Source organism: Anopheles aquasalis, chromosome 2 (assembly GCF_943734665.1).
Source record: "Anopheles aquasalis chromosome 2, idAnoAquaMG_Q_19, whole genome shotgun sequence".
Taxonomy (NCBI): domain Eukaryota; kingdom Metazoa; phylum Arthropoda; class Insecta; order Diptera; family Culicidae; genus Anopheles; species Anopheles aquasalis.
Window position 1 is genome coordinate 63,230,647 of NC_064877.1, and position 12,500 is coordinate 63,243,146.

Below are 12,500 nucleotides of genomic sequence, written 5' to 3' on the forward strand. Positions count from 1 at the left end.
GCCAGTTGATTGGATATTGGGCATGAAATTCGTGCTGCCATTTGCTGCACGATCGCGTACGATCTCTTCCTGCTCATATTTACCTACGATCGCGCACCCTCCCTTCGAACGAAGTAGACGATGCGGATGTAATTTGTAAATATGAAGAGTGACCATCCAAAATATGGAGACTGTTTGTGCGTTTTTCAAAACAACAACCGTTGAACCGCCGATCTATCGACCTCCTCCTCCGCCGTCGCATCAACAGCTAACCTTCAAGGACTGGCGGTGTGATGTTTTGAATAACGGTCGTTGCCATTGGTGGCGCGTCTCGAGAGAAAAACGAGAACCATTCACGGTACTCGGGTACGCGTGAGCTCACGGGGGACGCCACCATTGATTACTATTTATGTTTTTGCTCCAACGGTTGCTGTCGCAGCCTCAGCTCAACTGCACGGTCACAGATCTCCGCTGCTTGCTTGTGTGTTTTGCATCGAAAACCGGTTAAAGTTCTCGACGCAAACGTACCAACAAGGCATCCGGAACCGAGCGTATACCCAGGGAGTTTATCTCATTGCTACCAGCATACACCTGGTGTGGCGTAGAGGACAAAGGCCGCTCGTTCTGATTCCGTTTCAGTTACACAAAGAAACCAACAGCTAGGGAGGTAAAAGAGGAAGGAACTGCCTTAGAAAATGCTGATAAACTTAAGCAATCAAGTGGGGATTTTTCAGCGTTTTCAGACGTTCAGCACAACATCATGTCTTTTGTCGTCAGCATATAAACTATTTTAGGGGCCTCGAAAGTATGACTCATCAGTGCTGAAATACGTAAGACGAAAATGATCTCATGGAGCAGCCAAAACCACACTCGACCAACTCAATCGCAGATAAAAAATCCAAATTAAGAGCGAGAACCATCCACTGCATTTGCTGATTGCCACTGCTTGCAGTCCACTGTGGACCGAATTTAATTACGAAACAAGCCTCTTCCACCACTGCCGTTAACCTTTTTGCTCCTGTCTGAACTACAGCGACACAAATCATTCAAACACGAACATCATCGAAAGCTAGTCTCGATCGAGAGGCCTCGGGATCATCACCACGAAAGGGAGTTGTGCGTTATGTCACGCTGATGAGCTATAGCTGCACAGTGACATTATGTCGTCCACGAATAGAAAGAAACGGCTTCCAAACCGTCCAAAAATGTCGAAAATCACGCAAGCACGCTAGAACTTTAGTCGAAGAAGAGCAATAAGAAAGCAGAATAATTACCCAATATCCGAGAGCAACAGATTATCCACTTGTACTGCCATCTTTTCCACCAACTGTAGCTCCAATCCCAATCCACTTCTTTCAGCTCACTTTTCGACACTCGAAATCCCTCGTCCCGGTCACAAACTTTCAATTTCACTCGCCCAGACCTCGGTTGTATCGGAACGAGAGTGTGTACAGTGTGTGTTCGTCGGATTCTCCACAAACCGGAACGGAACGCAAAAAACAAATGGGAGATGCGTACCCGGGACCCGGGGGTTTGGGCTGGTTTTAGGGTGGCGTTCTTCGGTGTTTATGTTTTGGTATTGCGTTTTGCGCAATCGAGACAAACACAACGTGCGGTACACGATGAACGATCCGTTTCTCTTTCCGTGGCACCGGAGACGGTCGCACTTGGTTTTCTTGGGGATTTTTCCCGAAACGGAACAGTCCCACAAAGGAAAATGGTACTATACTAGGGATTCTGGATTTTATTCTCAATTTTCCACCACGATTCTCGAGCACACACGAGCACGCACAATGTTTTTTTTTGTTTCGTGGCTTTTCCACGACAAACACCGAGTGAGAGAGCTCAGTTCGGTACGTAACTGAGTTGAGGACACAATATAGTGTATGTCTGGCAATTGTCCAGTAGGAATAGGTGCAGCCGTTTCTTGCTTTGCAGAGAGAACTAGAGAAAATCACAGAACCAGCGGGCGACGAGTGGATGCCGTGCACGACCCTAGCTCATGCTTGTCGTCGAACGAATACCCGCGGCGAGGACGGCCACCAGATACCGAACCGCGACTGGCAGCAGCAGCAACACCGCGATGCGTCCGTCGGTACGGTTGTGTGGTCGGTACGCGTGCGCCCTTTCAGCGAGCCGCCGTTGCGCACGCACTGCACGCCGTTCTTATGCGTGTTTGTGGGGCGCTCTATAGCATAACAGCACCAGCAACAGCAGCAGCAGCATGCCGAAGCATAGACCAGCATAACAACGCTCCCATCTTATCGCCGAGGGCGAGAACGGGATGAAATCATCATTTCGCGATTTGCTCGCGGCGCCATGCGTGTGATGGTGGTGTCCCCTGCTCAAGATATTCGATATCTCTGGTGTATTCTTTGTTTCATTCACCAACACCAACGAGCCGGTTCCTTGGTTCGTTTGGCTAGCTGGCTGGCTGGCTGGCTGATCATGCGGCGACCGAGTGATCAGCGAGTGGCGTGTCACCCCCACAAACGTCCCCCGGAACGCCCCGAGGGGGGCGGTACAAGCGAAGGGGTTGTTTTGGATTGCGAGCGTGTGCGCGAGCGAGCGAGCGAGCGAGTGAGGGAACGAGTTTACATAGAGGCCACCGTCGTTTGCACGTTGTGGCGTTGGTTCCGCTTTCTTCTGCCACCGACGACGACGAGATGTTAAAGCCCTCCCGCCCCTCTCCAGGGGTTGTCGCTCAACTACTGTCACGCGGAGGTCAAAGTCTTCTCGAGCCGGGCGTGTTGGATAAGTGCACCGGTGTGGCCGCTCCAACCAATTCCTTTTTGTAGCCGGCCTTTACCTTATCCATGGGGCATTGCTTTAATTTCAAGGACAGGTTGCTAATGCAAGGCATAGATCAAGGCCTCGCAACAAAGCGGTGCACTAAAGAGAGTTTGCGAATGAAGAAGACCTTTGGGGGGAAAAAACAAACACTTTTCCCTCCATGGGAAAAGCCTTGGCCCTCGGAAGGTCAATCGTGCTTGTCAACTTTGAAGCACGCTTCCTGTTCCAAGTGTTTAATTTGTGGCGAAAATCACGTTTGTTTACGTCTGCCAGTATAGAACTTTGAACCGTGGCCAACCGGAATTTTTCCACTAAAAGAGAATTCCCTTTGAACCACGTCACACGGTCGCCATAATGTCTGCCTTGGTGGTGTAGACGAGAACGAGAGGCATCGTGCGAAATGCTATTCAATTAGAGCCAATATTGCAGGCAGACGGTGAAATATTATGACACACGCAATAGACGAAGGACCATCCATCATCGGAACTAGTTGATGATGATCTCTTGATTGCTTTGTAGCTGCATTGTTGCCCCAAGAATTAATCTTGGGACAAACCATCAGCCCATAATCCAGCTCAAGCTTTGAGTGCACAGTAAACAAGAAGCTGCCTAATTGCACCTGAAGAGTCGCCTGGAATCGCATCTGAGAGACCGATAATCAACAATTGACCTTACGAAGCTTATCTGGGGTGAGATTGAGAGCACCTGCATCAATTCATACACGTACGCAACCCAGCGGTCGCTGGTTCCAAATTTCAAGAACACTTACGAACGGCGTGATTGAATCACTCAAGACGATCGTGCCCGGAGCGTGGGAGCAACAACGTCAACCAATACGTCCCCCACCCCCCTATCATAATCGGAAACAGATTAGACATCCTCCTGCGAACTTGGTGCTGCACTGCGGCCGATTATGTGTCACCAAGAAGTGAGATGTGGTACGGCCAGGTGGAGAGAACACGATGGCCTACGATGATGATTCCGTGTGGCGAGAATGATGTGTTGGAAATTTCCAACGTGCTCTCCAATCCGAGCATGCTGTTGCATCAGCCCGCATCTTGAAGGCAATCGATCGCCAATAATTGCGTTTTTTTTTTCTTCATTAAAACTGTTTGATTACTGATAGTGGTACGTCGTCATCGCGTTCCCCGGTTAGTATATGTTTGTATCGATCGTCTTCCCCCGTTCCGAACTGCAGCGCGAAACCTTCTCTTATCACTGTCAATCCCGTCGAGTGCGTCGAACAACAACGAAATATCAACGGCCCGAAAAACAATACCCATCTTTCAAGAGCAAAACAAAGCAACCATGGTCGGATCATTATCAAAGGGGGGAATACTTTCAATATGGTCGGACCCCCGGGGCGGGTGCTAGATATAATATTCATTTTTTATCATCCGAAGCTCCGACACTGAATACGACGCATTAGGCCGAGAAAGGCCTACCCCTTGCGACCACCACCGATGCTTATCTGTTCGGTCAGAGTAAACAACAATGGCCGCTAACCTCGACCAAGTTTGTGGCCACCGCCGTGCTATCACTACGCAGTGACATATTGAGCATAAAAAAAACACACACACAAGCAAAAGCAAACGCTCCAACGCACCTTCTTTTTTTCTCGCATCACCATATAAATCGCCATCAAAAATAATCTTTTTAGTGGCGGTCCGTTTTCTTCTGGGGTCGTGTTTTTCAGCGCGACCAGCATCGGGTGCGGCTTGCGACAACATCGTCGGTGGCGTGTCGATATACCCTGGCTTGACCTGAAATCGTTGGCCTTGAGGACCGCCGAACCGTGAGCAAGCCAGTTCCGCCGACAGGCCACCAGACAAGCGGTGAAATGCAAATCATAGCAAGTGTGGCGGCTGAATGGATTAAAACAGCAGCAGGCTGAAGAAGAGTGTAGGATCAATGGTCGCCGACCGCCGATCGGGATTGTGGAGGAGAATGATCCAAGAAGGCCCGCACTGTCAGTCAATGACATTTCCGGCAGCCAGGAGGTAAGGGTCTGCTAGGATTTTCTTGGATTCAATCGTGGGAGACACAATCACAAAGACACTTGCTAGTGAGGAGATCTTGGATTTCCGTGACTTCCCTGTGAGTCAGTAACCTTTCGTAGCGGGGTCCATTTCGACTCAAGAATGATCTGCTATAGATCGGAAGAAACGCTTCCGAGAAAAAGGAAAATTCATTCTGACGCCAGATTGTTTATCATCTTGCTGCTGCTTCCGCCAATGCAACCAACCGAATGCACCCGGGCCGTAGGAGCCAGATTGCAACAGACAACCAGCTGTGGGCCACCGCGTGCACACCGCTCGTTTGAAACAGAAATAGTCCAAATAGGCATCCCTTGTGTGACCCTCGGCGATGGGGTTTTGTCGCCGAGAGAAGCGTACATGCGTGATCGTGGCGTGATCGGTGTAGAGAGGTGTATGCGCGCGCGCGCGCGTCCCGTTTCGTGGCTGGCCCGCCTGGTGACAATCAGGTGAACGGCGCGAAGGGCGCGAAGGTGACACTCGACGCCTGCCGCACACACGCAAGGGACACGAGCACATGGTCGACACCGGTATGCTTGTTTACCGAAATGAGCAATGTTTATCGGAGTATCTTTTGTTTTCGTGTTCCAGCACATCTTTGGTGTCACAGTACAAGTGGCATACGTGGCGCTCTCTATTTACGATTAACGTTACATGCTCTGATGTCTTCAGACAATAGCCAAAGGAAGTAATGAAGTCGATAAATCATTAATGACAAATTATCATCAGAAGCAATCCCAAATTCCCCAATGCCTTGGAGTGGAGCACCAAAGCTGCACCAAGCGGCATCATAAGCGTTTGTTCTATAAATAGAACATCCCCTACCTACCCTATACCCTTTACCCTAGAGGCCTTATCATCGACCACTGGCAACAGGCCACTAGTGATGTCATTCACGGCAGACACTTTGTCATCTGGTCGGCTCGCAGGACGCAGGACGGTGAAGAGCGAAGCACGAAGTTCGATGTTAATACCAGATCCTCCCTAAGGGTGATAAACAACGGTGCCCTCGGGCGCGTGACCTCAACCAATTAACCGATCAGCATTCTACGAGCAGCATTAGTGAGACGTCATCTGACCGATGGCACGTAGGCCCCCCCCGAGAGGCCACCGAGGTCTCTGTGGTCTTCGTGGTTCCTCTCCTCTCGAAAACACCGACAACCGAGGGTCGCCTGATAATGGGTTTTGTTGTGGGATGTTGAAAGTGAAACCGAGAGAGCGTAATCCGTGGGAAAACGTGTGCAGTCTTATCACTAATCACGATGCCGGGCTGCTCTACCGGGATTCCATTTATTGGCAAAGGTTGTAAACCCGATTCAAAGGTTTATAGGAGTTTCGCGGGGGGGAACACGGACCTGACTCAGCAAATTGCTGCAAGAATGACTAATTCTATGACCGATTGGTGTCCATCTTAAGTGTTTCGCAACATTCAGTACAATTTGCAATGTAATTCGCAACCGGCCATGAATCATTCCGCCGTAACGACTAACAAGTGCACGTGGAACCTTCTAGACACCGGGTCTGCGCCGGTCCGTTGCGATGCGATCACTCCCGGAGCGCATGATTTGGGCATCGGGTTGGCAGCGACATCGATCCGGCCAACCGTAGCCACCACAAAAACGATACCACCCCACAGAAAGCAAAGAGAACGGGAATGAAATGCAATCCTCCTGTGTCGAGGTGTGAGTGGTGCGACGGAACAGCTGATTTGGTCGTGATCGCCAACCGCCAACAGGATCCGTAAATAGAACCGTGTTCACCGTCATCGTTCTACGCTCCAATGACTCTCCGCAGGAAGCGTTTTAATTGCAGCCGCACTATTCGTCGTCGAGGGAAGGTATTCGACCGGGTTTATGAGAGGAATTATGGACAAAAAACCATTTTTATTATTGGCATGAAGAGTTCAGTTCAAAGATCTAAGTCTCAGTTGTTGAACAACTTTCGTAAATTAAGTTTGTCCCAGATTTAGAAGAAAAAGTTCTAGAAGAGGAGTTCTCCAGCTGAAGGCATTTAATAGGCTGTCTTTGTTATCATCAATCGTGACCCACCGTTTGCACACGTGGTAAACGAAAGATACCTTTTGAAGGGCCACGGTGAGCGCAACCATCCGATGTGGCGTGTGCGTGACCCATTTTCCACCGTCGTCGGTTCCCCCCGGAAGAGACCCAAAGTTGGTTCGAAAACAGGAACGGACAAAAAAAATGAGTTCGAGTCACAGTTTGTCACCTTTCACTTCTATTTCACCTTCACGGAGGCACGTTGGGTCAAACTCATAACACGCACTCGCCCTGTCTCTCTTTCTCTCTCCCCTGCTCTGCGACAGTATCTCTGGCGTTCTATCGTTGCCCAAAAAGTGTAGTTTCATGCAAATCCGATACATGATGTTTCGAAAAGGGCGCTTGGCGGTGCTTACCTTAAACAGGAAGTTCTTTGTGCAGCAACAGTGCCACTCTTATGCAACCGGACTTATGCGGACGAATCGAATCCTTAAGAACTCCGGAACTAACTAGCCAGCAACACTATTCGGTGTGCAGTTAACCACTTAACAGCGGTTGGATAGCACTAGCGACAACGCCACGGCCACGGGGGACACGACAGCACGGTTTCAGATACAGAGCACGGCACCAAAAACCCGGACGAAACAACGCATCCCGCGCACTATAGTGACTGACGGGGGACCAGGGCTCGCTGCTGGTGGTTGTACGACTAACACGTTTTCGGGGGGCGGTGTGCTAGCAACCGACGGACGGACGGACTGCACCGAATATCCGAGAATAGACTTCAAAGAGTACAAGAGGGTGCAGTCAGGACGAGTCGTCTCCGTAGGATCGATCGGATCGGTTTAACCACGCGGGATCGATATAGTACACTCGAGATCGCGATCGTGAGAAGGATCGATAGTCAGGGGGATTCGGTTGATTACCGCGGTTCCACGTAGAGGGTTACTTTGCGCCTGACTGCCACACTCGCTGCTCGTCATCAAAACGCAGAAGACCTCCAAGAGAGCGGCCGCCACCGTGGTGGTGGCACGTTTCGGTTCGGTGACGTCGACGACGGTGGAGCATGATGGGTGGCGAGCGGGCGGATCCGGCCCCAACTCTCTCAGCCCACACCAGAGAGCATAATATGCGCTCTCGCTCCGGAAAAGTTGCGTATCGATGTATTGGTGAAGCCTGCGCCACGGTTCTTTTCAGCTATAGTGGCCATCTGCTCCTGACATTGTACTCGCAGTACTAGGACGCAACTTCCCGTGATATAACCGAATTGCGGTTGCATTTCAAGTAAACGGACGTCGTATCTCTTCCGCGGAGGCGGCTCAAGGTCAACCGTTTCTATGCAAACGCTTCAGCGCGCTGTTGTTTACCGTTTCCAGGGAACCGCCGTCGCCCGGGTGACAGTTCTCCGTCATCGTCGTCATTGTGCACCGTCATCCGTCATTTCACAATCGACCGACAAGCGCCTGCTGGGTTACGCACTAACCATCGTACCATCGTAGTCACAGTTACTAACCGCTACTAGCTATCGCAACGACTAGTGCCGGAATAGAAGTGCTCGAGATAGTGATCAACAGTGAAGGAAAAAAGACCTTTTTGGGAAAAAATGGCCCCGGTGAACGAGACGGAAAACTACGACTACGATCTGGTGGTCATCGGTGGCGGTTCCGGTGGGTTGGCCTGTGCGAAGCAGGCCGTCCAGCTGGGTGCTAAGGTGGCGGTGCTGGACTTTGTGAAACCGTCGCCGCAAGGAACACGCTGGGGACTCGGTGGAACCTGCGTCAACGTAGGCTGCATTCCGAAGAAGCTCATGCACCAGGCCGCCCTGCTTGGTGAGGCTATCCACGATGCGCAACCGTACGGCTGGCAGTTCGCCGATCCGGCCTCGGTACGTCACGAGTGGACCAAGCTGACGGAATCCGTCCAGAACCACATCAAATCGGTGAACTGGGTGACGAGGGTGGATCTGCGGGAGCAGCGAGTGGAGTACATCAACGGGCTCGGTTTCTTCCGCGATGCCCACACGGTGGTGGCCCGCATGAAGAACGGTACGGAGCGAGAGCTGCGCACCAAGTACGCGGTGATAGCGGTCGGTGGAAGGCCCCGTTACCCCGACATTCCCGGTGCGGTCGAGTACGGTATCACGAGTGACGATGTGTTCAGTTTGCCGCACGCCCCGGGTAAAACCCTGCTCGTCGGAGCCGGTTACATTGGCCTCGAGTGTGCGGGATTCCTGAAGGGTCTCGGTTATGACGTCACGGTTATGGTGCGTTCGATACTGCTCCGTGGCTTCGACCAGCAGATGGCAACTATGATTGGCGATTCGATGGTGGAGAAAGGCATCAAATTCCACCACAAATCGCGTCCACTGGCTGTGGAAAAGCAGGCGGACGGTCGGTTGCTGGTGCGCTACGAAACAGAGGGAGGACCGGGCGGTGAGGAAACCTTCGATACGGTGCTCTTTGCCATCGGTCGTCAGGCGGAGACGGGCACGCTACAACTCGACCAGGCCGGTGTCGTAACGGCCAACGATGGCAAATCGGATAAGCTCGATGTGGATGGTGCAAACCATCAGACCAACGTGAAGAACATTTACGCCGTCGGAGATGTGCTGTACGGGAAACCGGAACTAACGCCGGTGGCGATCCATGCCGGGCGTATCATTGCCCGCCAGCTGTTCGGTGGATCGGACGAAACGATGGACTACCGGGATGTCGCGACGACCGTCTTCACACCGCTCGAGTACGGGTGTGTCGGATTGAGCGAGGAAGCGGCCGAAGCGGCCCATGGCAAGGATAACATCGAGGTGTACCACGCTTACTACAAGCCGACCGAGTTCTTCGTGCCGCAGCGCTCCGTCCGCTATTGCTACCTGAAGACGGTCGCACTGCGCGAAGGAGATCAGCGTGTGCTGGGACTGCACTTCCTGGGGCCAGCCGCTGGTGAGGTGATTCAAGGATTTGCCGCAGCACTCAAGTGTGGGTTGACGATGAATGTGCTACGCAACACGGTCGGCATACACCCGACGGTGGCCGAAGAGTTTACGCGCCTTTCGATCACCAAGAGCTCCGGACTCGATCCCACTCCGGCCACTTGCTGCAGCTAAACAGGGAACCCCTAGATATCATCGCAGACAGGAACGTACCAGGGCACAATAGAGAGGAAGTTGTATTAGAAGAACCGTTAATTCCTTAAAGGACGACCAGCACCCTGTCCGTCACCAACGAAGGAAGCAGGAAGTTAGCAACCGCACACTTTGTCGAAGCTAGGGCCAAACCAACCACTCAACCAGTTCACTTCAATCCCAGCCGCAACTCCGGCTTTAAATTGGCTGCAAATCGAGATTCGTAGTTTGATGACTCAGAACTTGAAACAACTCTGAATCCTCATTAAAACTCACTAAACACCGGTTGATACATTAAAATATTCTTGGTATAACTCATCAATAGTATTATTGAACAAATGTGCGAGTGTTATGAACTGAGGCTTTTGTAGATGCAAGAAATAAACTAAATTATCTACACTGGGAATACGGATATTACTTAAAATTGCACGAGTATTGAGCTTACTAGCAACTAGTAAGTATACAGCGTAGCAGAGTCATCGTGTATCGAGGGATTTTATACTGCCACAACATCCCTTTAGTTGAAACGTTAATAGTGTACTCATTAAATTAGTTAATAGCTGGAAATCATTTAGTAATTAAACAGCAGTTTCTCGGGCTTTGCAAATGCCTTCCACACCAGGCGACGAGCAGCAGCATGCAGTGCCATTTGCTCGTCTTTGTAGCTGATTGCCGAGCACAAATTGCATCATTCCCCGCACTGCTTATCCCGATAGGTTGCGTAATGTTGTATCTTTCACCATTTTACTTCATTCACCGGAGGCATTTTCCATTACTTGATCGCTGTGTGTATCGCTTTGCCAGGAAGGGGGCCGCAGACGCGAGAAAGCGTGCGCATTTCCCCGGTGTTCCGGGTGTTCGCCAAGGTCAAGCAGAAAGTCAAACAGAATAGGATTGTTTTTCATCCCTTCCTCGATATATTTCTTAACAAGAAAATAAAAAGGACAATACTTACGCCGTGCTACTGTCGAATTTACCAGCAATTTTGACCGCAGAACCAGGAGCGGAGATATGCACAAATGTTACACTGTTAACTCGCGTTTACTGCCGCTTCGGGGTCACACCGTAGAGGAAACCGTATCGCGAAACCGGGAAATCCCTGGAACGTTTGAAGGTCAGGCTGGAGGAAAACCGTTGCCGTGTGCCAACAAACAGTCGCTCTGTTCCGAACCCTCCAAATGCACTCTGTTGCACTCTGTACCACAGCCGGGGACACACCCGGGGATTGGCGCTTGCAAGGATACTAGGCCGGACACAAGCACGATCAATATGCACCGGATGCAAGGATGCAGCACGGGACAGGAAACCTGCACCGCAACCGTTCAGCAGCGCTCACGGAACACTTTTCACGTGGCACAAAACACAAGAATGGCCACCGCAAGAGCCTCACGATGGTTTTGGTGTTTGGTTGGGAAACACGATGGAAAGCCCGCTACGGACAGCTGGTGGAGACGCGAGACTCTATACCGCCGAAAACCATCATCGTGTGCCTCCCGGTGCACGTGCGCCACCAGTCACGGTGGTGCGTTTGCGCCGTGCCTCTCGCAAACACTCTCGGGTATCCTTTGAAAGTCCTTTGAGTGAGCACGCGACGAGCACGCGGCCAGCGCGTGATTGCTTGCCTTTTTCTAGTGTACCGTTTCCCTTGCCATGCTCTGGTTACCTAGTGTTGTGACCTCGTTGCCTCTATCGTCCTCCTACCACCGCTTGCACGTGCTCTTATTGTCCCTTCCATGCTCCACGTGATGTGGTGGTGAGCTTTCGGATACAGTTCGGCGAGAGCAAAGGAATTGAGTCTCATTTTTTGCACTCATATTCATTATTACCTCAAATGCAATAACATACAACATGTTTGAATTTAACTAAATTAATTTCACATTATCGGAATGGGCTTTTGCGTTTGAGTTAGGAAAGAAGCTACTTGATGGATTAAAATATACAAAATAGAAAATGCTCGGACTCAGGTCAATGAACAAATACTGTACAAAAGTGAATGCATTCCGCTACCCGCTCTACCGCTCCCTATCACTGTAACATTGGTGCATATCCTTTCTGTGATCCGTAAGCTCATTCGGCGTCCGAAACGATGCACTACACAGACCGCACATGAGAGGGCGATCCGTGTGCACGATCGTGTGCGCCACCGTGGCCCGTTTTGTAGTAAATACCCTCCGACAGAGCGTACATTCGTACACTCGCGCATCCTCAACCGTGTAGCTAACGACCGGATTCTTGACCGCGACCATTTGCCGCTCCGCATCCGTATGCGCATGGCAATGTTCGGCCAGCAGCTGCTTCTCGTGAAAGCCAGCGTCACAGATCGGACATCGGTACGGCCAAAGCTCCGGATGTTCCGCTCGATAATGCTCCACAAGGATCGTATCATTCTCGCACACATGGCCACAATCGTAGCAGCGTCGCTTCCGGTTGTTCGCATTAATGTGATTCTGGATGTGGCGAGTTGCATTGCGGCGCACTTTGAACGTTTTCTTGCACACCGTACACGGGAAGTTACGCTCCGGTGTATGGGTGGCCAGATGCTCTTTGAAGCTCTTGGTAGACACCGATCGATGG

General features: G+C 51.1%; 3 protein-coding genes across 5 annotated transcripts in view; 1 reads left to right on the top strand and 2 right to left on the bottom strand.

Annotated features, from left to right (window-relative positions):
* The window catches only part of LOC126570638 (uncharacterized), a 16,029-nt gene extending 4,825 nt beyond the window's left edge, over positions 1-11,204 (bottom strand). Inside the window, exon 1 of one of the 3 annotated variants that reach the window (XM_050228566.1) lies at positions 10,882-11,204. Coding sequence is in view for 1 of the 3 variants with exons in the window: in XM_050228564.1 (XP_050084521.1) it covers positions 1,254-1,294 (41 nt within the window). In the remaining 2 variants the exon portion in view is untranslated. Of the gene's footprint in view, positions 1-1,253; positions 2,018-7,221; positions 7,794-10,881 lie in introns of those variants that run through there. The other 2 variants (XM_050228565.1, XM_050228564.1) reach the window with 2 other exon arrangements.
* On the top strand, positions 7,961-10,240 carry LOC126570632 (thioredoxin reductase 1, mitochondrial-like). The gene has a single exon (XM_050228555.1). It carries the CDS (start codon positions 8,409-8,411, stop codon positions 9,906-9,908), a length of 1,500 nt encoding a protein of 499 aa, XP_050084512.1. The 5' UTR covers positions 7,961-8,408; the 3' UTR covers positions 9,909-10,240.
* A 734-nt stretch (positions 11,205-11,938) lies between the features above and the next one.
* LOC126576349 (zinc finger protein 573-like) overlaps positions 11,939-12,500 on the bottom strand; it is a 2,235-nt gene continuing 1,673 nt past the window's right edge. Inside the window, exon 2 of the mRNA XM_050237587.1 lies at positions 11,939-12,500. This exon is cut by the window's right edge and continues 1,196 nt beyond it. Within this exon, the coding sequence (XP_050093544.1) occupies positions 11,939-12,500 (562 nt within the window).